Below are 25,203 nucleotides of genomic sequence, written 5' to 3' on the forward strand. Positions count from 1 at the left end.
TTATCACCATACCAGCAGGGTTTCCCCCACCTCACCATAAAAACTAGAGACTGGGGGCACCTGGGGGGCTCTGTCAGTTACACGTCCGACTTCGGCTCAGGTCACAGTCTCACGGTTTGTGTGTTCAAGCCCCGCATTGGGCTGTCTGCTGTCAGCACGGAGCCTGCTTCAGATCCTCTGTCCCCCTCTGTCTCTGCCCCTCCCTTGCTTGCTCCCTCTCTTTCTCTCTCTTTCAAAAATAAACATGAAAAGAAAAACAACTAGAGACTAGTGCTAGCATCTTTTCCGGCCCAGACTCCCTGCTTCACTCTATTTTTCTCCATAGCACTTATCGCCTTCTGTATATAAATTATTTATTTCCTTACTTATTACTGCCCACCCTCCTCCCCCACTAAAACATTAGCTCCGTGTTGGGGTGGCACTTTGTTCACTGCTGTGTCTCCAGCACCCAGCGGCCCTGGCACCCAGCAGGCGCTCCCCAGGTGATCCTGCATGCATACGGCTGGTTATGTGCAAGCACGTGTGTCACAGGTCTGAGAGCCCGTGTGGGGCGCTGTGTGTCGCACACGCAGGCATGCGGGTGCGACAGGCCTCCGTGGGTGGGGGTGCTTACCGCGCGGATCTCGGGGGCGGGGCAGGTGCCAGGCAGGGGCTGCAGGGGCCCTCGCAGGCGGCAGCCGTCACTCCACACACACAGGTGTCCCAGGTCCTCCCGGCCTAGGCACTGAGAACAGTCAGGGCTGCCCATGGCGCAGTTATAGACCTCCACTGGGAGAGACACGGAGACAGCATGGGTCAGCACCCCCCGTCACCACTGTGCCCTCTGCATTCACTCACCATCACCCAGAGGTGGGTTCTGGTTCTCCAAACTCCCCAGGGCCTTTGCTAAGCACAGTGCAGCCACAGCCTCATTAATAGTATCTGTCCACACCACGATTCTACCAGGTGGGAGCTCTTTGTTTGTTTGGGGTTTTTAAAAATTTTTTTTAATGTTTATTTTTGAGAGAAAGAGAGAGAGAGAGAGAGAGACCGACCATGAGCAGGGGAGGGGCAGAGAGAGGAGGAGACACAGAATCCAAAGCAGGCTCCAAGCTCCAAGCCATCAGCACAGAGCCCAACGCGGGGCCTGAATCCACGAACTGGGAGATCATGACCTGAGCCAAAGTCAGATGCTTAAGTGACTGAGCCACCCAGGCACCCCAGCGGGAGCTCTTTATTAGCCCCATTTGGCAGGTAAGAGACCGAGGCTCAGAGGGGAGGACTGACTTGCTCAAGGTCACAAAGCCTGTGAGCGGCAGGCCCGAGATTCACACCCAGGCCTGGGTGGGTCTGTTTACCCACCAGTGGGGCTCTGGGATGCTAGGGGATCACTGAGCAATGTGGGCAGTGGGCACCAGGGCCTCAGACCCTCGGAGTGGCCCAAGCAGGAGTGCTGGGAGGGTTCTTCAGGGTCTTGGGTGTGCAGGTTGGTTCTTCTGGAGTCTGTCTCTGGGACCTTCATGGTGGGGACAGGGGGGCGGGTGGTGGTGCCATATCCACTAGGGATATCTGAGGCTCCCCATGAATAGACAGACTCTTAGAGAATTGATTCAATATGTATAATAACAGTAAGGACACCAATCACCATTTGGGGCGTGCTGACTGTGCCCCAGTCACAACTGTAAGATCTGTGTGCATCGTCTCAGCAAATCCTCACCAAGCTTTCTGTAAAAGGGCCTGTGCCTCACGTCACATGGCTAAGAAACAGAAGACCAAGCAAGCGCCTGAAGCTGCACAGCCATCGGCATACAGATGTTTGGCCCACAATAGCTGCTCAATGAATAAGAACTGAGTGACCAGGTACAGAACAGCAAGGCTGGGATCTGAGACCCTGTGTGCTAGGGAAACACAGGGCGGGACATCTGTGACTGTGCGGTGGGCACTGGATAAGTCCCCCAAGGTAGAGCCCCACCCATTAAGGCTGAATCCCCAGTGGCCATAGGGCCGTAGGAGCTCCCACCTGTTATGGGGTCAGGGCTGTCCAAGAATCGGGCTGGCTGCCCCTTTAGTTGGAGGCTGAGTGGAAACATCTGGCTCTTCTGGGTCGTGTGCAGCTGCAAAAGGACAAGAAAGAACATGAGGGGTGTGAGTGGTGTCTAGGTCTCTGCTGGGGGGAGGGGATGCATGTCATGGAGACAGAAGAGGGCAGGGCTGTTGAGGATAAGGGAATCAAAAGGAGGAGGGGGATAAGGTGGGAAGGAAGGAGTATAGCGTCTGGACTTATGCAGGCCTTCCTGCCGCCCCCCCCCCCCCCCCCCCCCCCCCCCCCCCCCCCCCCCGAGCCACACCACTTACCACCACTTGGTTGCAGTGTACAGTAGATTCATTCACCCATTCAGCTTCAAAGATCTCCTCCGGCCCAAAGCTACATTCTAGGGCTGCACCCTAGGAGAAATGGGGTTGCTGAGGAGAGGCAGATCAGCACCCACTGCTCTCTAACTCCAACTCGTCATGGGCTGCTGCCCAGAGGAGTGGGCTGAGCACTTTTATCAGGCCCCTACCCCTCCAGAATGTCCTTCCTGGCCTTCAGGTCCAATGATGGAAGGAGGGAGGCAAGGAGTACATGAACACCTGGAACCTGTTGCTCCCCATGAGACTAAAAGCTTCACCAATATCTCCCGATGGCCTAAACCAACAGCCTTTTACTCGGCTCATAAAAATCCAATTCTTTAGCATGACTGCCATTCAAGGTTCATCCCAGTGAGACTCCACCTGTTCTTTGAATCTTACTACCCCCACCTCTGTCCCCCAAGGCCGATGCCCCAGCCACAGCAGGACACTCTTGGACATGGCACAGGCTGCCCTGCCCCTGGGCCTTTGTCCAGGCTGTTCCTCCTACCCAAACAACTTGTCTCCCCTTTAGCCACCCAGCAAAACACAACACAGCCTCAGCATCCAGCTCAAATTGTCATGTTCCAAAGACTTCCCAGAGCCCCCTTAAATCAGGTGGGTGCCCCTCATTTGATCATTCATTCATTCATTTAGCAATGAATATTTGGGTGCATGTTAGGGGCTCTAGGAGGCTCCTAAAGCCTGCCCGCACCCTGTATGTTGAGGACCACCCTTATCTCCCTGCCCAAGCTCTTTTTACACTGGTCTTGCCACCCACTGGGAAGGGTTAGGGTTGGGTCTCAGCCCCTGTGACACCTCCAAGGGCAGTGGGTGGCAATAAAAGACCTCAGGTTCCATCCGTTTGAATCCTACCTTCTGCCTTTCCTAGCTGTGCAACTCTGTGCAAGTGGCTCTCCTTTCTGAGCCTTGGTTTCCTAAATTTTGCAATGGAAACACACATTCCTACTCTGCAGGGTTGCTGGGGAAACTGGAGATCATGTATCTTTAGTGGGTTGCACACTGTGGGTGACTAATATATGCTGGCTGTTAGTATGCAGGAGGTGCTCAATAAATGTTTGTTGACTTAAGTACACAGGCCCCAACTCCCCAGTCTTATCTTGCCCAGCACAGGCCTCCAGGGAACAGTGTCAATAAATATTTGCTGACTGAACAAACTCAGGTTTCATGTGTATTAGTCCAGCCTCGTGGCAGGACTTCCTGTTTATGTCCCTGTTGTTAGCACATGTGACACCCTGAGGAGAAAGCAGGTCAGCACACCCCTCCCCTCTGGCCTACCCCCTCTCCCGCTTCACTCTGAAGCTAACACAGGAAGGTGGCTATTGACAGGGCTGCAAGCACATTTGCCCATGCTGAGCCAGGAGGTGGGTCAGCTCAGGCTTCAGCCACTCAGCATAGCAGGCCCAGCCTGTCCTGAGGCTCCCCAGAGTACAGGCTCAGCAAACAGGAAGGGGGCTCTGCCCCTTCCTGCCCTTAGTGTTCTAGAAGCAGGTCGAGGGCCAGGATCACTGAGGCACACTGGGGGCAGACACATGCCTCCTGGTTACGGGACCCGAACCCAGGGCTTGGGCCTCCCCGCGCCAGGCTCCTGTAGCCCCAGGGAGCAGCACCGCCCTCCATACCAGACCAGGCCCCTTCATACTCCTGAGGCTCTGTTCCAACCACTGCAGGAGGGAGTCTGAGGGCTGAGGGCACTGCTCGCACAGAGCTCCAGCCCCAGCCACAAGGCTGCCTGACACATCCCAGATGCCTGGCACGTGGCCCCCACGTGCGACAGCTGTCACAGGCCTTCGTTCCCCCTTGGAAGCAACAGATGGCGAGTCCCTAGGAGCTGGGGAGGGGGATGGCTGGCACACTTCCAGAACTCGTCAACGCTTCCCACCAAGATGCTCTTCCAGGAGGGACCCAGAAAGGAGCTGAATCTCCTCCTCCCCATGCGTGGGTGCAGAGGTGACGGCAGATTGTAGGGAAGAGCACTCTCTCAGGAGTCCAGTGCTAGGGTACAAGTCAAGCCCTACGTCGTGTACCTAGAGTCATCTACTTCTCCTTTCTGGATCTCATTTTTCCCATCTGGATAATGGGGAATAGGGCAACACAGGGGTTCTCTGGACATTCTTCAGGTAAGACATGTCAGCCATGAACTGAGGAAGTGTGTGCAGAATTACAAGTCAGCCTAGGGGGTGGGGCCGGCAGGACATGGACAGTGCCCAACCATGGGCTGCAGCCCAGCTCTGCCAGGAGAGCTTTACAGGGTAGGGGAGTCTGGGGGTCCTGGCCAGGGTTTCCCTCAGGAGCTGTTAGCAGCTTGCTGTCCCTTGGGCTGGGCCCTCCCCATCCACTTCCCCTTCCTCTAACCCCCTGCAAACACAGTGGGGCTTTCTCAAACAGAATCTGGAAACTCAGAGAAACAAAACCAAGGTGTGGGTGGAGGGACCAGAGCATGGGTCCTCATCCAGAACAGCATTCTCCTGCCCCCACCCCCAGGCCTGGCCTCCACCTACCTGGAAGGCAGCATTGGCTAGATGCACGGGGATGCTCTGTAAGCTGCCTGTGGGCATGGGTGCCAGGCGTGAGGGCAAGATCTGGGGGCAGTCCTGAGGGCTCTGCAGTCAAAACACAACGAGGTAAGGGTGATGAGGGAGCATTTCAGAAGAGACAGGATTCACGGCCATGCCAGCCAGCCTACTGTTGCAGCCTGCCTCCCCAGGGAAGTACTTGCCAGCCTGCACAGTGAGGAAACACCAGTAATAAAATCACAGCAGCCGCCACCACCGAGGGCAATGTGCCCAGCGCCTCCCACACACCGTCTCTTTTGACCCTCATGACAAGCCTATAGGCAGGCTTTATCGGCCCCATTTTATAGATGGTGAAACGGAGGTACACCGCGATGATGTAACCTGCCCAGCGAAGGAACCAGTCCCGCCATGGCTGTTCCAGGGCATACTTTGCAGAGGAGGTCAAGGAGGCTGGGGTTGAGGGCTGGCCCCCCTCCCCATCTCTGGGCCTCATCTTTCCCAGGTATAAAATGAGGGGCTGCACCCATTCTCTGAGACCACGCCCAGCTCCGAAATGCGGTTTCCAGGATGACACATGTTAAATGATTCAGAAAAAGAACTCCAAATTTCTGAACAGCCCACGGGAAACAGGCTATGAGGACCCTGGTGTCCCGAGGCTCCACACCCCTCCCCACTTCTGCAGGTGAGAGTCCCAGCCTCCGGGCAGAGGCGCCAGCCCCCCAAGAGTCCCGGGCAGGCCTGGGCATCAGCATTCTCACATTGGCAGTACAGCCACAGAGGCCTGGTGGAGCAGGGGCCACTTCGAAAAAGGAAAGAAGTTAGGGGCGCCAGGTGGCTCATTTGGTTGAGTGTCTGACTTTGACCCAGGTCATGATCTCACGGGTCGGTTCATGAGTTTGAGCCCCACACTGGGCTCACTGCTATCAGCAAAGAGCCCACCTCGGATCCTCTGTCCCCCTCTCTCTGCCCCTGTCTCACACTCTCTCTCTCAAAAATAAATAAACATTGAAAAAAAAAAAAAAGGAAAGAAGTTAGGGGTGCCTGGGTGGCTCAGTCAGCTGAGCGTCCAACTTTGGCTAAGGTTATGATCTCACGGCTCATGAGTTTGAGCTCACATCAGGCTCTCTGCTCTCTGCTTCAGATCCTTTCCCACCCCCCACCCCCCCGTGCCCCTCCCCGGCTCATGCTAGCACCCATTCTCTCTCTCTCAAAAATAAATAAACATTTAAATTTAAAAAAGGAAAAAAGTTAGGGAGGGAGGGCAGGCAAGAGCTGGAGGTTCAGAAACATGGCGATGTACCTGCGGTCAGAGGGCAGAGCTGGTCTGTGAACTCCCACTGTCTGACTCCCAGGCCAGAAACAGACACCAGGGAGCAGGGCTGTGCCCACCATGCCACCTAGTGACCTCTCTGAGCTTACAAGTCTGGAGCCCCCACCCCGCACTGTTGTTCAGACCTGAGGGCCCCACTGGGCCATGTTCTGCCTCCTCACACTCTGAGCCTGATCTGCTGAGACCCTGAGAGAAGGGGAGATTGGGACCCTGCAGCCGCCACACCATACCGAGGGCTGACCATCCCAGCCTAGAGGTCTGGCTGGGAACACAATGATCCGTGTGTGTCCACCTTGAGGCCAGCCAGCCAGGGCAAAGGCCTCTGAGGATAGAACTTGGAGGCCTCCCTGGGTCTTTTCTCCTTACTGCTAATCAGACAGGGAGCTCCCTGAGGGGAACCCTGGGGGGCTCGGCATAACACTGGACCCTGAGGAGATGCCAGTAACAATAAATGATGACCATGCCAACATCAGAGATAGTCACCAGCTCACACAGCCCTCACTGTGCTCCTGGACAGTTCTAAGCACACCACACCGTATTAATTCACCAAATCCGAACTCCCAACAATCCTCTGAGTTAAGTATAATCATTACACCCATTTTACAGACTAGGAAATCGGGGCACAGAGAAGCAGAGCAGTTTGCCCAAGATGGAACTGGCAGCACAAGAGGCCTCTAGTTGTCCAGACTGTTTGCCGACCACCAGGCCAGAAACCTTGCCTAGACTGGTCCATTTCCCGGGGAGCAGGGCCTGGTGTGGATCACAGAGGCCTCGGCCAGAGAAGCAACATGGCTAGGCCCGGGTGAGGCCTCCTGAGCTGACTGTCCTGCGGGGCTGGGAGGGAGGAGCTTGTGTCCAGCTCAGGGTGAGCCCACACAAGCCTCTGGCCTCTGGGCTGCCATCTTCCGCAGTCTCATGTGTAAACCCCATGGAATTTCAGGGAATGGAACCCACATGTTTGCAATCAGTTTTCATGGCTGCTGCCAGCTCTGCCTTGCAGCTGGCCGGGGGCTCTGTGGCTCTGTCTTCCCAGCTCCACCCCACCAATGGGTAAGTAGCTGACAGGAGGGGCTGTGGGGTGAGGGTCAGAGCAGGAGTTTCCACGTGAGCCCCCCCCCCCACCAAGGAAATGACGTGGAAGCATCCCTGAGGGTCCCCCCACCCCCATTCTCCTTAATCCCTATCTATGATCCCATGGCTTTGGATGCTTATACCCGTTCTATAGAGTGGGCCAAGGCTAAGAGTCCTGGCACACCTTTGCCCTCCTTTGGTACCTCCCCCCAGAACTGGCTAACCCTCCACGGGGCCAGCTGGTATGTCTGCTGCTGGCCTCCAGCCCCCACCATCTGCCTCCAAGTCTGGCCTGGCCTTTGGGGAACTTCCCCCACAGGCCTGTGGTTTGGGAAGACTGACTCTACTCCCTAGCCCCAGGGATAGGCTGGTGTCCCAGGCCTGCCCTGGACTCAGCAATTGGTTCAGGGAGTGTACGTGACCCTAGTGCAGCCAGCAAAAGTCAACTCTGGGACTTCCATAGAACCAATAAGAAAGAGAAGCTCTTCTTATGTTCTGAGGCTGCCAGGAAATCAGGAGCCTGCCTGGAGTTGCTGAGGTCAACTTGCTACCAAGGGGGGAGGGCTGACAGAGCATGAAGCCCAACCAGAGGGGCAGGGAGCCCTGAAAACATGGTCGGAACTCCTGGATCCAGCTGCACCTGAAGGTGATGCCACCACCCCTCTCCCCACCCTGGCCCCCCGCCCCAGATTTCACACTCATAGGAGTCAATTAATTCTGTTGCAGCCAAGGCTAGTTTGAACTAGGTTTCCCCCAGTGCAACCAAAGGATGGGGCCTCCCTGTCCCATCTAAGCCAAGCCATTGACACCTTGGAAGGAGGCTGAGTGGCTTCTCCCCTTTGCTGGAGTGCAGCACAGGGCAGAGCCTGCAGGTTCAGGAAACCACGGCCAATCGACCACACTCCAGGCAGAGGAATAAGGACAGCTGCTGAGTCAGCAGTGCCAAAAGCCACAATCAACCCGGACAGGAGCCCAGTGGGTGCTGGTTCACAGAGGACCTCACCTGTACCCACACTGGGACTCACAGACTCTCTCATTGTCTCTCCCACATTCAAGGGTCAAGAACTGATGTCCCAATCCAGCATGGCTGGCCCAGACCCTAAACCCATCTCGCCCGGTCCTTTTTTCTGTTCTGCACCCTCACAGCCCCCTAAACTGCCCCTTGTTCCTACCAAATCACTCTCCCCACTGGCTCCGAATGAAGTCCAATTTCATGGTGGCATCCACGCCAGGCTCCCCAGGAAGGGGGCCTACTGTCCTATCTCTCCTCCCCTCCTCTAAAACACCGCACCCTCTTCCTGGCACCCTCCACTCCTCCACATCCTCCTTCTGCACTAGGGAAGTGCAGGAGACTCCCTAGTGACAGGAAACTCAGCCCCTAGCACCTCCCCAGGGACACCTCCCTGGCCTAACCCAAGTCCTACTGTCTCCTCCCAGCTCTCGAGGGGTGCAGGCTGATGTGCAAACTCCCCTGTCCACCACCTGACCAGAAACATGTCACCTGCAGGGCTAACAGAGACATAAATAAATGCCACCTTAAGTATCAGTCAGAGACTTCTGCAGGCCTGTGGAGAGGGCTGCCTCTTCTCTTGCTAGATTACCATAGTCCTCTAAGAGACCCTCTCTGGGGCTCCAATCCCAGTTCCTGCTAGATTACCACAATCCTCTAAGACAGACCCTCTCTGGGCCCACCGCTCCAGCTCCTGGCCCCCAGAGCTGCAGACCTGGGGGAGATGGTTTATGGGGTGCTGCCCCAGAAACACCTCTAGACTGGTGAGCTCCTATGCATCTGTCAGGACCCTGCACAAAAGTCTCCCTCTGCTCCCTGGCCCACCCAGCAAAGTAGCCACCCGCTCCTGAGAAGGATAGTGGCCTTTTAATGGGTACCTACTATGTGCCACATATGGAGTTGGTGCCTCACAGGTGCAATTCAAGACTCCCAGCACAGCAAAGTAAGGCCATTTTATAGGAGTAAAATGTACAATTACACAGTAAGTAAAATAGGAGATGGGGAAACAGGCACAGAGAGGTTCAGGAGCTTGACCAGGATCACACAGCCACAACTCACACCTCAGGCCCTTGGCTCATAATGGGGAGGGCAGAACTATGTCTAACTGGGTTCCTTCCCAGTGCCTGCTACAGACCCAGTCATACAAAGGGTGCCCAATAAATGCTGGATAACCGTGTTGAGCCTGTGGGTCCTCCTCAACAGCCATCAGGCTGCCAGCACGAATGCTTCATGTTCACATTTATTGAGCCCCTCTGTGTACCCAGCCCTGGGCTGGGGGCTAGAAGATGTGGACCCTAAAAAAGAGCAGGACTCCTGCTTGGCCCGGACTCCAACACAGGGGCCCGGGGGCCTCCTCTATGGTTTGGCCACACAGACTCCACTGGATCTCTCTCCCAGGGCCAGAAGCCCCACATTATTGTCTCGGTTCTTTGAGGTAAGCTCCTGGATGACCCTTCTTCAAAGCAGTTCAGAGGCTTAGGCAGGAGGTGCAGAGACCAGAGGCTTCCAGGTGTGGGCCATGGAGCCCCTCCTTAGCATCTGAACACTGATCTGTACCTGCTTGGAGGGTTCCTGATGAGATTCTCTGAGCCCAGAGCCAAGAGGCTGGGGGTTCAGATGCTCTGGGGACTGGGGCCGCTTCCCTGGGACACATGCTAGGAAGCAGTGCGCCCAGGACCCTATTTGCTACCTCAGTTGTCCCATCTGGAAAGTGGGCGGGAGCATCTCCTTCCTGGGGAGAGGAGCCTCAGGCAGGGACTCAGTGCCTCACCCTGACCCCTCACAGCCCTGATACAAGACAGAGTCTCCAGCAGCCAGGTCTGAGAGGGTCTCAGAACCTCGACACCCTCTCCCACCCCAGTGTAGCTCACCTGGCTGAGCATCACTGCCCCAGCCAAAGCCTCATTTGGTCATCCCTGGTAAGGCTAGGATGGCCTTAGAAGCTTTTGGGGCAATGGCAGAAGGCCACCCTGCAAGTGAACACACGGCAGAAACCAACCAGGCGCAAGGTATGTGGCATTTCCATTTGTACTTCTCCCCGTCCGCCAACTCTCCCCACCACGCCCACCCTGGTGTAATTGATTCAATCCAGCCATCCCACAGCACCAGGGAGGGCCTGGATCCTGGCCAGCGGAGAATCAGCCTGTAGAGCTCACGGGACCAGCATAAGCAACAGGACCTGGGAGCGTGTGGCTCCTGAGACCAGCTCACCTTCTCTGCTCAGGGACAGCCATGGCATCACCTGCTCCAGGGTCCCCAGCACCCATGGGGAGACCAAGCCAGGGGCCTTTCAGCCCACCTCCTGATCTCGGGAAGGAAGGAGAACATGGGCGCCAAGCCAGAGGGGCTTAGATTCAAGGTCCCAGTCTGGTATTTCCTGGCCTCAGGGACAACTGCCCTGAGCCCGCAGCGTTGTTGAAAATGTTACAGGTAAAATTTCAAACTAGCCAGTACTGACACGGTGTGTAGAAAGGAGCCCTCCTACTGCAGGTGGGAGTTAAAACTGGCTCAGGCTTTCTGGAGGCAGTTGAGTCAAAGATGTAAAAATGTGGCCACGCTTTCACCCCAATATGCCATTTCTAGGAGTTCATCTCCAGGGAATAATCAAGGACGCACGCCATGCCCTGTCTATATCAGAACACAAAAAAGAAATGGGAAGTGATCAGTACATCCAACAACAGGGGATTGGTTAAATGTGCTGTTATGTGATGAGCCCAGCACAGCTGTTAAATCTGGTGCCAGGAAGAAAATTTAATGATGTGGAAATGTTCTCAACATATTAAAAAAAAAAAAAAAAAGTAATGAAACAGGCAGAGGGCATTCCACCCAGGCCTAACTTACCATGGGATTCGGTGAGGCCTCACACCGTGACTGGTTGGAGACACAGGCATGCTGCTGGGTGCACCAGAAACAAGGCCACTGTGCTGACAGGCAGCTGGTGCAGCTGGGAGACAAGGAGCGTTTCAGACACTCAGATCCCCACCCCTCATTTCACCCCTGCCCCCAGGAACTGGGACCTAAGAGGCAGATCCCGGCCCTGGGGAGAAAGGTCTTCCTTCACCACCATCATCATCAGAGGGTGGGGCACTTTGAAGATACTGAGCTCCCTGCTACGAGAGGCATGCAAGGAGGATATAGACCTAAAGCAGGGCCTTTAGGAGACTAAATTAAGGGTAATCAAAGCACTTCTCTCTGCCCCTGCAGCTTGAATGCCCACAGAAGCCAGGTTAGGGTGATAAGAGTTTGCTGCACATAAATGAGCCAGAAAATGAACAAGCGAGGGCCTATCTGCCTCTAGCACACCACTGTTTTTCTTCCAAGGGCCTTCCTGAGAGCAGAGACCCTTCCCTGTTCCTCCTCCCACCACCCAGAGGCAAGCACCCTGACCCACTCACGCTGTGTGTGGATACACTTGTCCAATGCGGCTGCAGTTGTAGATGGTGAAATTGGCCCTGACGATATTCCGCCCGTTGACCCTCACAGACATCTCAACAATCACGTGATCTAGAATGGACCAGGGGAACCAGGGAGAGGACAAAAGGGAGTCTCCCCTGACCTCGGAGGCTGTGATATCAGGACCCCCATGCCTGACATTCCATTACACCCCTTCAGGGCTGTACTCACAGCCCAGTGAGTGCAGTGCTTACCCTGGTGGGGCGGGAAGGGCGGGAACTGGTCCCTTGGCAGGAGGTTGCAGTAGGCGATCTGGTGGCCAAAGGCAGGGCCCGGGACCCGGGCCACAGTGCGGATGTTGTTCCCATAGTCACAGGCCATCTCCATGCCGCTGAGGCTGGGCAGGCTGCCCGAGATCTGCAGGATCATGCCCTGGGGGCCAGGGACCCTCAGCTTGGAGAGTGGGGAGCAGGCCTTTCCCCTCGGGGCCCAGCCCCCACTCTAGCAACCCTGGGAGAAGGGGTGACAGGTGGCCAGGACTCCAGGCCAGAGGGCTATATCCTACATGGGGCTCACTAGGCCTCAGTTTCCTCATCTGCAAAATGAAAATGACCATCTTACGGTAGTCAAGGAGGCTTTGAGTCATCTGGTCCCTGGGACTTCTCTGACCTCATCTCCTAATATTCTCTCAAATCTACCAATCTGTTCTCACCTCAGGGCCTCTGCACTGGCAGTTCCCTTGGCCCAGAACACTCTTCCCAGATACCCACCTAACTCACCTACTTCATATCTTTGCTCAAATGTAACATCTGCACCATGGGCCTAGCTCCAGCCTCATCTAAAATGTCGATACTCCGCCACTCATTCCCCACCCCTCTCTCTCTTCTGCGCCCTTTTCCCCACAGTACTTTTCACCATCTTGCCATCCTATCTTGCGCGTTCTCTCGCTCCACAAGCATGTCAGCTGCTCAAGGACCAGGGCTTTTTCTGTCTTGTTCATTGCTGTGTCCCCAGAGTCTAGAACTGCTGTTAGCACATAGTAGGTGCTCAATGATCTATGTGATGAACGAATAAATGAATGGATGGATGGACAAACCTGTGCCTGGTCTGCTTGTGGACATAAAACATGTGAAGGGCTCTGTGATACATAATCATGCGGAGTGGGTGCAGAGGAGTCCCAGACCCCATCTGGCCCATTAGAACCACCATCTCCCCCCTGTTGATAGGTGAGGATAGCCAGCCATAGGGAGGTCACTGAGGGCAGGGCTGAGTGGGGCCCAGGCCTGCCTGTCCCTCAGCCCTCCCCGGACTGCCTGCTATGGGTGGGGAGGGGGCTGTGGCAGCTCCAGGCCTTCCTGAGCTCAGGCGAGGCAGGGAGTCCCTGCCTCCACACTGCAGATTCATCTGATCTGTTTCTGAGCACAAGAAATAGCAGCCTGGCACTTGGTGGTCCCTCTGACCCCTACCTGTACCGGGCCCGGGAAGAGGCAGGGGGTTGGGCACTGACTCTCCTTGTATCCCCCAACTTGCTCCCTCCCTCTTGAGACTCTGGAGCCTGCCTCTGTTGAGTTCAAATCCCAGCTCTGCTCCTCCCTAGCTGTATGACCATGAGCAAGTCACTTTACCTCTCGGTGCCTCAATTTCCTCCTCTGAAAAACGGGGATGTTAAGAGCATCCACTTCATAGAGTTGTATGAGGACCAACACAGGTGGACATCACGCACACGGCGAGTGTGGGCACTCAGTAAGTGCTCAGTAAAGCCCAGTCATTCTCATTCCTTGCCTCCAGGTCCCAGGGGCACTGGGGGCAGGAGTCTCTACCTCTCAGGGCTTGGGGGCCAGGTGAAGGGCAGCTCCCCACCCTGTGTCCCCTCCCCACCCCGAGCTGAATCCCAGCTCCCCCGGGACTCACTGGATACTCCTGGTGCACGTCGATCTCTGCAGGCAGGACAGTCATGGCGGGACAGCGGCTGGGGCCCTCGCTGGCACTGGTCCAGAAATGCTGCTGGCTGTAGTTGGCGCAGTCCTGCTGCAGGGTGCACCTGGTGCGGCATGGCACAGATCAGGACCCTGGCGGGCCCCTGGCCCCACTGCAGCTGCCCACACCCAGCCTCTGCCCCCGGGAGCCTCACCGTGTCTCCAGGGCACACCAGCCACAGTAGGCGTCGGCTGCACCCACGCAGTCCCCGCAGGTGGCGTGCACAGCACAGGCGGCGACTCTCACCCTGGCCATCTAGAGGCAGAGGGGAGGGCCCAGCTCAGCGGGGCTGCTGGCCTCTGCCCGGGGAATCGGCAGTGGCGAGGGCCCCGAGAGGCCGGGGAAATTGAGGCTCGATGCTTCAACAGGGGAAATTAGGGGAAACAGGGCTTCCCTGCAAAGGTGATGTGTACACGGGGAAGGCGTGGGAAGGGAAGGTGCCCCCGGTGGGAGGCAGAGAGGAAGAAAGCCCACGTGTCCTGGGACCCCGTCAGGCCAGGGCTCTGGCCTTACCTGATGGGACGTCATCAGATAAAGGTAACCAGGGTCTGCTGGGTCGAACTGCATGACGTGGTGCACAGGCTCCCCGTAGGCCACCGTCACCACCCGCCTGCTCACCACCTGCATGCTCTCGTTCAGGTTGATCTGTGGGGGTGGGGCGTGGCCGTCAGGGTGATGGGGCACTGGGAGGGTGCCCACGGCAGGGGACATGCCCCTGGAGGTGGGGACCTGACTCAGGCTTGGGGTCTCAGCCTCATCTTCTTGCAGACCTTCTAGGACTGGTAGGAAATCACAGACATATAAGGGGGGCAGTGGCTTTGGCCTCTCCACCTTTGCCTCTGGTATGGCCCCACCAGGAACTCCCTCCCTGACTGATCTTCTCCATCACATCCCGCCCTCGGAATACATGCAGACCTTACACTTTATAAAAGATTCTCTGGGCAGCTGTCTGGCATCATGCCTAAGAGCAGGGATGTGTGTTTGAATTCCAGCTTTGACATTTACGTGCTGTACAAACGTACAGGTTGTCACTTCCCCTCTGGGAGCCTCGGCTTCCTGACCTACTAGGACTAATGACGGCACCTGCCCCTCGGGACGGTGGTAAGCACAGATGGAGAAGATGCCTGCGAAGTGCTGATGGGGCCACACTTCTCATGCCTCCCCTCTTGTGCCCATTTCACAGATGAGGAGATGGAGGCCCAGAGAGGCTACAGACTTGGTGAGAGTCATAAAATGAAGACACTTCAGGGTCACAGTGCAAGCCCAGGCCTATCTGACCCCACAGTCCAAGGATGAGGCTAGAGGGTGGGGTCCAAGGTCCTGGCAGGAGGAAGACCAGGACCAGCTGAGGCCTGGAAGCTTCTCTGGCTCTGAGAGACCCTCTGCATGTCCTCCTGAGGACAGACAATGTCCACAAGAGCCCCATCAAACTTTGTTCTTTTTCAGCTGGCCCCTCACACTTCCAACACATTGCTTTGTCTAAGGCCCTGCCAGGCCCTGACTTGGGACCAGTAGTTTAGATGCCTCCCTGGGCCTCCTACTGCCTGGCCTTCTCTGTAGGCTCCAAACCTTTGGTAGCTCCCGCCTGCTTATGGAATAAACTTGTTCTGGTATTGAAGGCCCCGACAACCAACCCCAATTTACTCTGCCAGGCTCATTTCTACCCATTCAACCCAACACAAGCATTCCAGCCTGTAGGCCTTTATCCACGCTGTGCTCCCTGCTGGAGTATTTCTCTTCCTCTACTTTCAGCCAGGATCTGTCCCCCCAGGGCCTCTTCTGGAAGAGTTTCTCAAATGCCCTCCACACACCAAATTAAAATTACTCTGTTCCCAGGCTCCCACAGGCTCTGTTCCAGCCCAAGACATCACCCGTCCCAGGTGACCTCTGGGTAGGGTCTGCCCAGGCAGCCTGGCCCCTGCTCAGTCTCCGACCTGCTCCTGCCCTTGCCCCAGGCACCCGGCAGGCACTTGGTTTATTTCCACTCCTTCAAACGTCTATTGAGCACCTACTGTGCTCCAGAGCCTGGGCTAGATGCTATGATCTAAGCCCCGAGCAGGGAAGGGCTGGTGGGAGAAGGTGGTGCCCAGCGCAGGGTGGTGGGTAAAGAGGCCTGGGTCAAGGGGTCATGTGGGTTCCTGGTCAGCTGGCCCAGGGGCAGCTGTGTGACTTCGGGGCAGTCGTTTCCCCTCTTGGAGGTTTAGCGTCCTCACCTGGGAAATGGGGATCCTGGCACTACCTGCTTCACAGGGGACAGCAGACTCTGACCACAGTCTGGGATGGTCCGACTCATTTCCCTCATGACAGATGAGGAAACTGAGGCTCAGGGTGAGAAGCAGCCACCCCCAGGTCACACAGCTGGGACCAGCAGAGCCAGGATCCAAATCCAAGTATCTGACCCCAAAACATGAGTCTCACTGTCTAAGGACACTCACTGGGACTTCAAAGGCTGAGAAGGATGCCCACCCCACCCCATTCCCTCCCTGCTCCCACACCTGCACCTTTCACCACTGCTAGCGGGCCAGCTAAGGTCCCGGGGCCAGGCGGCCAGGGCTCCAATCCCCAGCCTACCCCTTGGCCCGTGGCATCCGCCTGGGCAGCTGAGGGAATTGAGTTATCAGATCTGAGTCAATTAGGCCAGGGCCTGGCACACACTGGAGCTGTGCCAGGCAGCTGACTTTCCCAATAGGCAGAGGGTGGGAGGTGGCTGGGAGGAAGCCGGCCCAGGCCCTGGAAAGCCCTTCCTACCCCATGGTGGGGAAAGCAGGTGCCTCTCATCCTTTCCAGCTCCAGGAGTGTTGGGGCCAGGCATCATCACCTCCAGAAACCAGTCATCTTGGTCGGGGAGATCTTCCGAGGGCAGCCAGCCAGGTGGGGGAGGGAATGGCAATGAGAGCCCCCACTTGCCAGGCTGTGGCCTTCACCCGTCAAAGCCTAACAGCAGTCTCAAAAGCCAGGGAAACTGAGGCCCAGAGAGAGAAAGTGCATTGCCCAAGGTCAAGTAGCCAGCAAGCGGCAGAGCCTAGAGACTTGAACTCAGATCCCTCTGCTTCAAAGCCCAAGTCCTAGAGACCAGAGGGAAGGGCCCTCTCTCAGGCCTGGTTTCCCTCTTCTGCAGGACAAGGCAATTTGTTATGAGCAAGAGTAGAAGAAACAGATGTGAAAAATGCTTTGTAAACTGTAAGGTGCCAGGCAAACCAGAGAAAATGAAGGCCAGTATTAGACCTGTAGTGTCCACCTGTGCAGCCTACCCAGGCTCCCCCTCCCCCCACACCCTCCACCTCCCTCAGACTCCCCGGCCCTGACCCCCCAGCCCTACCTTGAGCAGCCGCCCACTGACTGTGCCCAGGAAGACCACTGTGTAGTTGCTGACACTGGCCACGGCCACAGAGGAGAGGCCCGGGGCTCGGAACACAGGCGTGGCCTTCAAGGGCTGCAGGATGGACAGTGGGTGCTGCAGGTGCGCAGCCCCACAGTCCAGTTGCTCCGGCTGCAGCTGGAAGAGAAGCAGTATGTCACACCTTGGCTCTAGAAACTTCTTTGGCTCCATGCCCACACTGTATGTCAGACCTCAGCATCAGAGCTTTAAAATCACGCTGCCGTTTTACACGCCCTGCTCTGGGCTGGGGCCCAAGCATAAGCAGGACCCTATCCCTGATCGCAGACGGACCCCTGACCTCAGCTTCAGTCCCAGAGCTGCCCCGGAGACATGACATTTCAGGCAGTAAGAACCACATAGGAAAAGTTATGGGACGGAGGCAAGAAGAGCCGGCAACGGGGCAAGGTCAGGAGGCCGGGAAGGTGAGGACAGGGTGAGGCCTGCACACCCTCATGACCTTGGAGCTGCCCCTCCTGATGGGTCACAGCGGGCAGAGCAGAGGAGCCCACACCAGACCATCCTCTGCTTCAACTTACCTGCTGATACCCAAGAGGTATCCCTCCTGCCTTGGCTGGGTCTCGACAGCAACCAGGGGGGTTTCCTTCTCCCAGGTCCTCTGCTCTGACCCCGGCACCACCATCCAAGTTCCCAACAGCTCACCAGACCCCAGACTGAGCCCCTCCCCTCCTTCCCAAGATACATCCCCCCACCTGCCCACATCACAGACGGGCAAACGAAGGCAAGGCGAGTCCAAAGGCACAGCCCTGCCATCTGCATCAGCCCGGTGCCACCCCAAGTGGCGACCCAGTCCCACCACACACTGGAGTGAGACCAACGCAGCTGGTGACCCCAGTCCCCAGCCACTCCCTGGACTCATTCCCACCTCCCCCCATGTCTTGTTGCTTCTTCCAAAGGATCCTTGTGCAGTTTGCACAAAGATACAAAACAGGCCTCCAGGATGCACCTTTGAGAAGATAACTGCACAAATCCACAAGGATGCAGACACAAGCATGGTTTAGAAGAGGAGGCGGGGGAACACAACCTCAGTGTCCAGCAGGATTGAGCATGAAAATAATGGCGCATGGTCCAGGAGGGCTGCCCCCACCCCTTGGTGACACCTCAGCTCTGTACGGATTATGACGGAAAGATAGCTGGCTGAGAAAAGTCACAGGATATCATAGGGACCATTTTGGTAAAGCTAGTGCATACACAATGAGGTAACGGTCACAACAGTAGACACATTAACAGGCTGTGTTTACTGAGAACTGAGATTGTACCAGGACTGTGCATCGACTCCCTAAATCCTGGCAGCCCTATGAGGTCCCATGTCACAGATGGGGAAACTGAGACTCACAGGGGAAGGGGCCTGCTCTGGATCAGTTGCAATGTCGTTCTTCTACGACGAAAAACTGGCAGCAGACTTGAGCCACACCTCGGCCCCCTGGAGGCTGGGATGTGGGCATCGGCGGGTCTGAGCAGGGATTCAGAAGGTCACCAGAATGTAGCATCAGAACTGGCTTTAGGGTGTAGCCTTAGAGTCATTTTGCTGTGGCTTAAAAAAAATTTTTTTTAACGTTTATCCATTTTTGAGAGAGACAGAGACACAGCACAAACTGGGGAGGGGCAATGAGAGGGAGACACAGAATGTGAAGCAGGCTCCAGGCTCTGAGCTGTCAGCACAGAGCCCAACGTGGGACTCAAATTTACAAACCATGAGATCATGACCTGAGCTGAAGTCGGACGTCAACCAACTGAGCCACCCAGGCACCCCCCAAAATTTTTTTTTCTTTTTTTTCTTTTTTTTTTTTAACGTTTATTTATTATTGAGAGACAGAGAGAGACAGAGCATGAGCGGGGGAGGGGCAGAGAGCAAGGGAGACACAGAATCTGAAGCAGGCTCCAGGCTCTGAGCTGTCAGCACAGAGCCCAAGTGGGGCTCGAAACCACAAACCACGAGATCATGACATGAGTCGAAGCTGGATGCTTAACTGATTGAGCTACCCAGGCGTTCCTGTTGTGTGTGTTTTTTTTTTAATTTCTCATTTATGCTTTTTGTAAGCCTAAGCCACTGGTGATGTGCCCGTATGGGTTTTGCTCTAAAGCTCAGCTAGTTTTCAAAAACAAACAATAAATACGAGGTCCGCCCGTCCTTGGGTGAATAAATACAATTTGGGGCCCCACAGGCTTCCAGGTGGGGCCTGTATCCCACAGCGTCCCTGGGGGGCCAGGCCCTGAGCCCAGAGGTGGGGGAGGGTGGAGCTGGGGCCACCCGGAGGCAGGACCCATGAGTGGGTGGTCTTCCCCAGGATGGCTGGAGGTGAGCAGGCAAGCCACCTCACTTCTTCGAGCCGCAGTTTATTCAACTATTAGGTAGGTACATCTCTTGCACCCTCCCTCACAAGAACAGGATGAGATCATTCACCATGAAGCGCCTGCACTGTGTGTAAATGCTCCAGAAGTATTGTCAGACACTGTTGCCATTTCAGATATGAGTGTCACTAAAATGATTATTATAAAGTGGAATTTGGAACAAATTGTGCCTACTTCAAAAGTTTTCCAGCTGGACTGCCCAGGAGCACCTTAAGTTAGCCCCTCTGGTCTGGACCCACTCTGGCCTCAACCTGTCCCCCTGAACAAGGGAGCCCTTTAAAAATGCAAAGAAATGGGTGCCTGGCTGGCTCAGTTGGTTAAGCATACGGCTTCGACTCAGGTTATGATCTCCTGGTTTGTGAGTTTGAGCCCCACATAGGGCTCTGTGTTGACGGTTCAGAGTCTGGATACTGCTTTGGACTCTGTGTCTCCCTCTCTCTCTGCCCCTCCCCCACTTGCACACTGTCTCTCTCTCTCTCTCTCTCTCTCTCTCTCTCTCTCTCTCTGTCAAAAATAAATAAACATTAAAAAAATGTAAAAATTTTAAAAAAATGCAAAGAGGTCTCTCCTGCTTGAAACTTCTGATGGTTTACACAACACTCAGAATAAACACTGGATCCTAATCCTCCCTTCAGGGGCTATGGGCCCATCTAAGCCCATCCCATACCTTCCTCACCCACACTCCTCCTCCACTCCAGCCACATGGGCCTCATTTCTGTTGCTCATACACTGGGCCCTGCCTCAGGGCCTTTGCCCTTGCTGTTCCCTCTGCCTGGGGTGTCATTCCTAGACAGTGTCTGGGGTGTCACAGAGTTGGCTCCTTCTTGTCTTTCAGCTTCAGACCTACCCTGCCTGACTTTATTCTGTATGCCCGAGGTGGGGGTCAGCTGTGGAAAGAGGGTGCTGAACCACTTCCCCGGCTGCCTCTCCCAGGTCCTGGGCTCACCCCTCAGCAGTCCTGCAGCTGCAGGGAAGAGGTGAGGGGGGCACTGTCAGCAAGCAGGCAGGAGAGTGGGCACTTGGGCCCAAGGCCTGCCACGAGGGAAGCTTCTACTAGGGGTTACATAACTTTTCTTCACTGAATATGGATTACTTGCATCATGAAATAATAAGCTGTTTTAAAATTAAAATTGTAAACCCTTGCCTGGGGGACATGATTTTCCTCCCTGAGCTCTGAGAGAGGGGGAGGGAAGGGAAGACCCGGGAGGCCCCAGATGACACCTCTGGGGTTTTCTGCCCTGGGCCTTGCAATGGGGGACCCCAGCCAGCCAAGAGAAGCCGGACAAGGCACCCAGATCACAGTGATTTGTGGGCTGGGCGGCAGAGTGGATGAGGCAGGAGCACGCTGGGAATCCAGCTCTCGCCTGCCCGCCCTGACGTTCACAAGCCATTAATTCTGTACCGAAGGAATTTTCTAAAAAGCCTTTCCTCCAACTTTTTTTTTTTCTTATCCTAAAAATAAAATCTAAAAAAAAATTTTTAAAGGAGAAGTAACCCCTGTCAGCTGCTCTGAATGATCTGTGCTCTGAGGGGGGAAGCTGACTCCCCGACCGGCAGGAGAGATCACAAGGCTGCAAACTGGCTCAAAAGTGGAAGCTGGGAGACATGTCCACCAAGCAGGCGGGAAATGCCTCCCCTGCAGGGGGAGTGGGCTGCAGGCTTGGGAAAGAGGAGACAGTGGCCTTGGGGACAGGACAGCCAGCCCAAGTGTGGCCTCAGCCGAACTCGGTCTCCAGGGGCAGTTAGCTCCACAGGCTCAAAATACCGCCCGGACCCTATGACAGACACTGTCTGAAATTCCTCCCCTAGCACCCGCCTTCTTTCAAGTCTCACTTTGCGTAGGTCTTTCAAAACACAAATGCCCCTGAGAGCAGGGGAGGGCCGGCCGATCACAGCAGTCCCCTCCAATCCAGTGGAGCCACCATTCCAGGCACAAAACTGGTTAATTCCTCTCCGGAATAAAACCCTTCTCCAGCTCCTGGCTGTCCTTAGGAGCAAGCCTGGCATTCAAGGCCTTTGGATCTGGTTCCAACCGCTTAAGCTTCAAGTCTTGCTCTTTTCCTCTGTCCCACCCTCTGCTCTGACCACACCAACCTCTGCAATTCCTCAAATGTGGCCACACCTTTCCACCAGGGCTCCTGATCCTTCATAATGTTATTCCCTCAGCAGCCAATGCCCTTCCCACACCTCTGAGCCCTCATACTTCCCCTGGCCCATCAGTCCCCCTTGTCTTGGCTCATGTTATTCCCTTTGTCAGACATGCCCAGGCAGCAAGTTTTTCACCAGCTTTCAAGATGTGCCTCAAAACACACACACACACACACACACACACACACACACACACACATATATCCCCTCTTCTGTGATAGCACTGTTCTGGTCACCACTTTCATTTATCATGATAGCATAAACATGAGCTTCTCCAGGGTGGAGACTACACTCCAGGGTGAGTGTTTCCTAAAGAAAGGAGACTAATTTTGACTAAAGTGTGATTGACTGTATTCAGCTGCTGCTTTTCCAGAGATTGAGAGCAACACTGCCATGCTGGGTGCTGGAGAACGAGACTGACATATGGGCCAACCATATGCCTAGTGTGTGTGTGGCAACACGGGAATCGGGTGTTCAGACCCAGGCGGCACCTGGCTGGTACTTTTAGTTCCTCTAAAAGCCTCAGTTTCTCCCTCTCTGAAATGGGATGAGCAATAGCTGACTGCTGGTCTCAGCTTTTTCCTGAGAGCAGGACACACCCTCCCTCTTCAGCTAGCTGCCTCCTGGGGCCAAAGCTCTGCTCTGCCCACTCTCCCATTAAAACTCTGACATATTGATTTCACTACCAACTGTAATTGTGTTGACTTTCTCTTCCCAGGAAGCCAGTGGGAGCACGAGCTTCAAGAGCCCAGTTTCTCAGGCCTCTGCATCCTGCCCACGGACCCCACCAAACCTCAGCCCCACCGCAGGTGGCTCCGAGGAGGATGAGGCGGCAATGGGGGGCCGGCGTGGCAGGCTGCAAGGCCCAGTGGTTCCGTCCTGGAGATAGACTACACCGGCTGTTGGGGCTTTGTGCTTGGGAATTGAGGGCACTTTTCCGCCTCAAGTTTTTGATGGTTATTGAATCGAGATCCCAGGAAAGTGAAGTTTAACTGTGAGGACCTGGAAGGGCGCAATGGCTTTCGGGTATTAAAAAATATACCTGGGCTGGGGCTGGACCAAACCCCCTTCTATTCACCCTCCACGGTGGCCAAAGGGAGCTTGTAAAACTGCAAAGCACTAAATGCAATGTGGGACCCTGGAAAAGAAAAAAAGAATATTCGTGGAGTAAAGTCTGGAGTTTAGTTGAGAGTAAAGTACTAAGTTGGTTTCTTAGTTTTGACAAATGTACCATGGGAATATAGAACCTCAGCAATGGGGAAAACGGGAAGGAGGGTACGCAGGAATTATCTGTCTTTGTACCTTTCCTATACATCTAAAGTTATTCCAAAATAAAAAGGTTATTTAAAAAAACAAACAAGCAGGGGCACCTGGGTGGTTCAGTTGGTTAAGTGTCCAATTTCAGCTCAGGTCATGATCTCAAGGTTCATGGGTTTGAGTCCCACGCTGGGCTCTGTGCTGACAGCTCGGAGCCTGGAGCCTGCTTCAGATTCTGTGTGTGTGTGTGTGTGTGTGTGTGTGTGTGTGTGTGTCCCTCTCCCGCTCTCATTCTCTCTCTCAAAAATAAATAAACATTAAAAAATTTTAAAAAGAAAAAACCAATCACAAACCAATTTGTGTCACCTCTGAAGCTCAACAGCCTTCCATGGATCCCTAGTGCCCTCAGTATAAACCCAAACTTTGCTCCTGGGCTCTCAAGACCCTGCTCCACCTGGCCTGCCCCCCTCCCACCCTGGGGCTCCTCTCAGTGCTGTTCCCTGCCAACTCTTCCTTCAGCTCGGATAGCCAAAGAGGATGAATTCTCCGTCAGGAGACTGCTGCAGAGACAAGGACTGGAGGAGACGGAGCAAGCAAGGATCAGGTAGGGTGGTGATGGGGGTCTGACAGGCAGCCTGCAGGGGGCCACAAAAGCCACTAAACTCTGCAGGATTGTTGTTTCACACAAAGCCCTGTTGAATAGCCCCTACCCCCACCCTTCTTCAGAAGCCCTGAGGATAAAGGGGGAAGCATTGTCAAGGTTCACCCATGGTACCCAGGTTGGGATTTGAAGCCACGCTTGTGACCCCAAACCCAAACTCCCCCTTCTAACTTTAGCCCCTGCAGTTTCTTGGAAACCACAGCTATTGGCTATGGCTCCAGATTCCACTAAGCCGACGCCTCCACTGACGATAAACTGAGTCATTGAAAGAGCCATGGGCCTACTGTGTGTCAGCCCAGGGAGGAAACAGGATGGACCTGGCTCTAACGGGCATCCGGCAATGACCCCACACCAAGGAGGAAGACGCCTCCTGCCTGGGAAGGAAATACCAGCACCTCCCAGTGGGTGATCAAGATGCTTATTTCCTGGAGGGGTGGGCGGGGACAGAATGTCCAACTGAGCCACAGAAAACAGTCAAGAGGCCTGGCTCCGAGCCAGAGGTGAAACCGAGGCATAGAGAGGGGCAGAGGCTTCCTCAGGACAACAGTGTGATAATTCCCTACCTGACGCCAGGCTGCCTGAATCAGGCAGGAAAAACCTAAGAAGTAGCAATGGACACAGCAGCTAGGGTAGACCCTTCCAGAGTTTCAGAGAGGAGCACCTCTGTACCCCTGACCCTTCTCTGGAGGAGGTGGGTCACCCGGCCCCAGGGCACTGAATTCATCAAGGCAAGCTGAGACCATCTGGAAGGGTCGTGTCAACCTGCCAGCCAGGCCATCCTTAGCACGATATGTCTGTCTAGCCACAACTGGCACCCTAGACTCTGCCACCAAGCTGGACACAGCCTGGAGGGACAGCCCCCAGGCTGAGATCAGGGGCCTGGCTGGATTGAAGATCTGCTGTGGGTAGGCCCCAAGCAGAGCTACCTCACAGGCACACTCTTGTTGTGTTCCCATTTTACAGACAGAGAAACTGAGGCTCCTGACGTACTAAGTCTTGTGGCTCATTACTCGCTCTGGGATGCCACATCCCGTCTGAGCCTCAGTCTCCGCATCTGTAAAGTGGCAACAATAACAGCACCCTCCATAGAGAGCTGCTGGAAAGAGCTCAGCTCGCAGCAGCCCTTGAAACTGACAACCGCGGATACTCAGTAAATGTTCCCAATTAGCGGTGCAGGTCACACGGGAGCCTGGCAGGACAGACAGTTCCACCACTTCCCAAAGTCAAGCATCTACCCTCACCCACAGCGAGGATGGGTGCTGGGAGCTCGGCCGAGGCCTGCTCCGCTCAGGCCTGCCTGGGAACTACTACCACAGCCGCTGACTCAAGCAGCCATTGTTTTGTTAGCTGGACGTGGCCCCCCAGACACCCGGCTCCCCCTTCTTGAAGCTGTTTCTCATTCTGGCCCAGCCTGGCCCCATTTCCAGCCCTGCCCCCTTCCCCTCGCACCGCCCCCACCCCCGGGGGGTCCCAGAGGAACACAGTGTGGGATGGGCAGCCAGCGACTCTTCTCCTCTTCCCTGGGCAGGGAAGTCACTCCCTCTCGCCAGCTCTAATGGGGGGGGGGGGGGGGGAAGGGGGGAGGAAGGCGGGCAGAGTGCTGTGGCTCCAGCCCCTCCTTTCCCTGGAACAGTTTCTGTCCCAGCCTCTTCCCCTGGAGGGGATGCCGGCCAGGAGAAGCTGAGAGCCGCAGCTGCCTCTCTT

The 25,203-nt window shown here is 55.4% G+C and overlaps 1 protein-coding gene across 2 annotated transcripts in view; it reads right to left on the minus strand.

Moving 5' to 3' along the window:
* Positions 1-25,203, minus strand: part of PLXND1 (plexin D1) — a 59,456-nt gene that overhangs the window by 22,868 nt on the left and 11,385 nt on the right. For both annotated transcript variants that reach the window (XM_049641028.1, XM_049641027.1), the window contains exons 2-12: positions 17,004-17,180; positions 14,198-14,329; positions 13,839-13,939; positions 13,619-13,748; positions 11,962-12,139; positions 11,710-11,818; positions 11,156-11,258; positions 4,890-4,991; positions 2,335-2,424; positions 2,000-2,093; positions 614-768 (exon numbers count right to left, since the gene is read on the minus strand). In XM_049641028.1, coding sequence (XP_049496985.1) covers positions 614-768; positions 2,000-2,093; positions 2,335-2,424; positions 4,890-4,991; positions 11,156-11,258; positions 11,710-11,818; positions 11,962-12,139; positions 13,619-13,748; positions 13,839-13,939; positions 14,198-14,329; positions 17,004-17,180 — 1,371 coding nt within the window. The remainder of the gene's footprint in view (positions 1-613; positions 769-1,999; positions 2,094-2,334; positions 2,425-4,889; positions 4,992-11,155; positions 11,259-11,709; positions 11,819-11,961; positions 12,140-13,618; positions 13,749-13,838; positions 13,940-14,197; positions 14,330-17,003; positions 17,181-25,203) is intronic.

The sequence above is a fragment of the Panthera uncia genome, chromosome A2 (genome assembly GCF_023721935.1).
Source record: "Panthera uncia isolate 11264 chromosome A2, Puncia_PCG_1.0, whole genome shotgun sequence".
Taxonomy (NCBI): domain Eukaryota; kingdom Metazoa; phylum Chordata; class Mammalia; order Carnivora; family Felidae; genus Panthera; species Panthera uncia.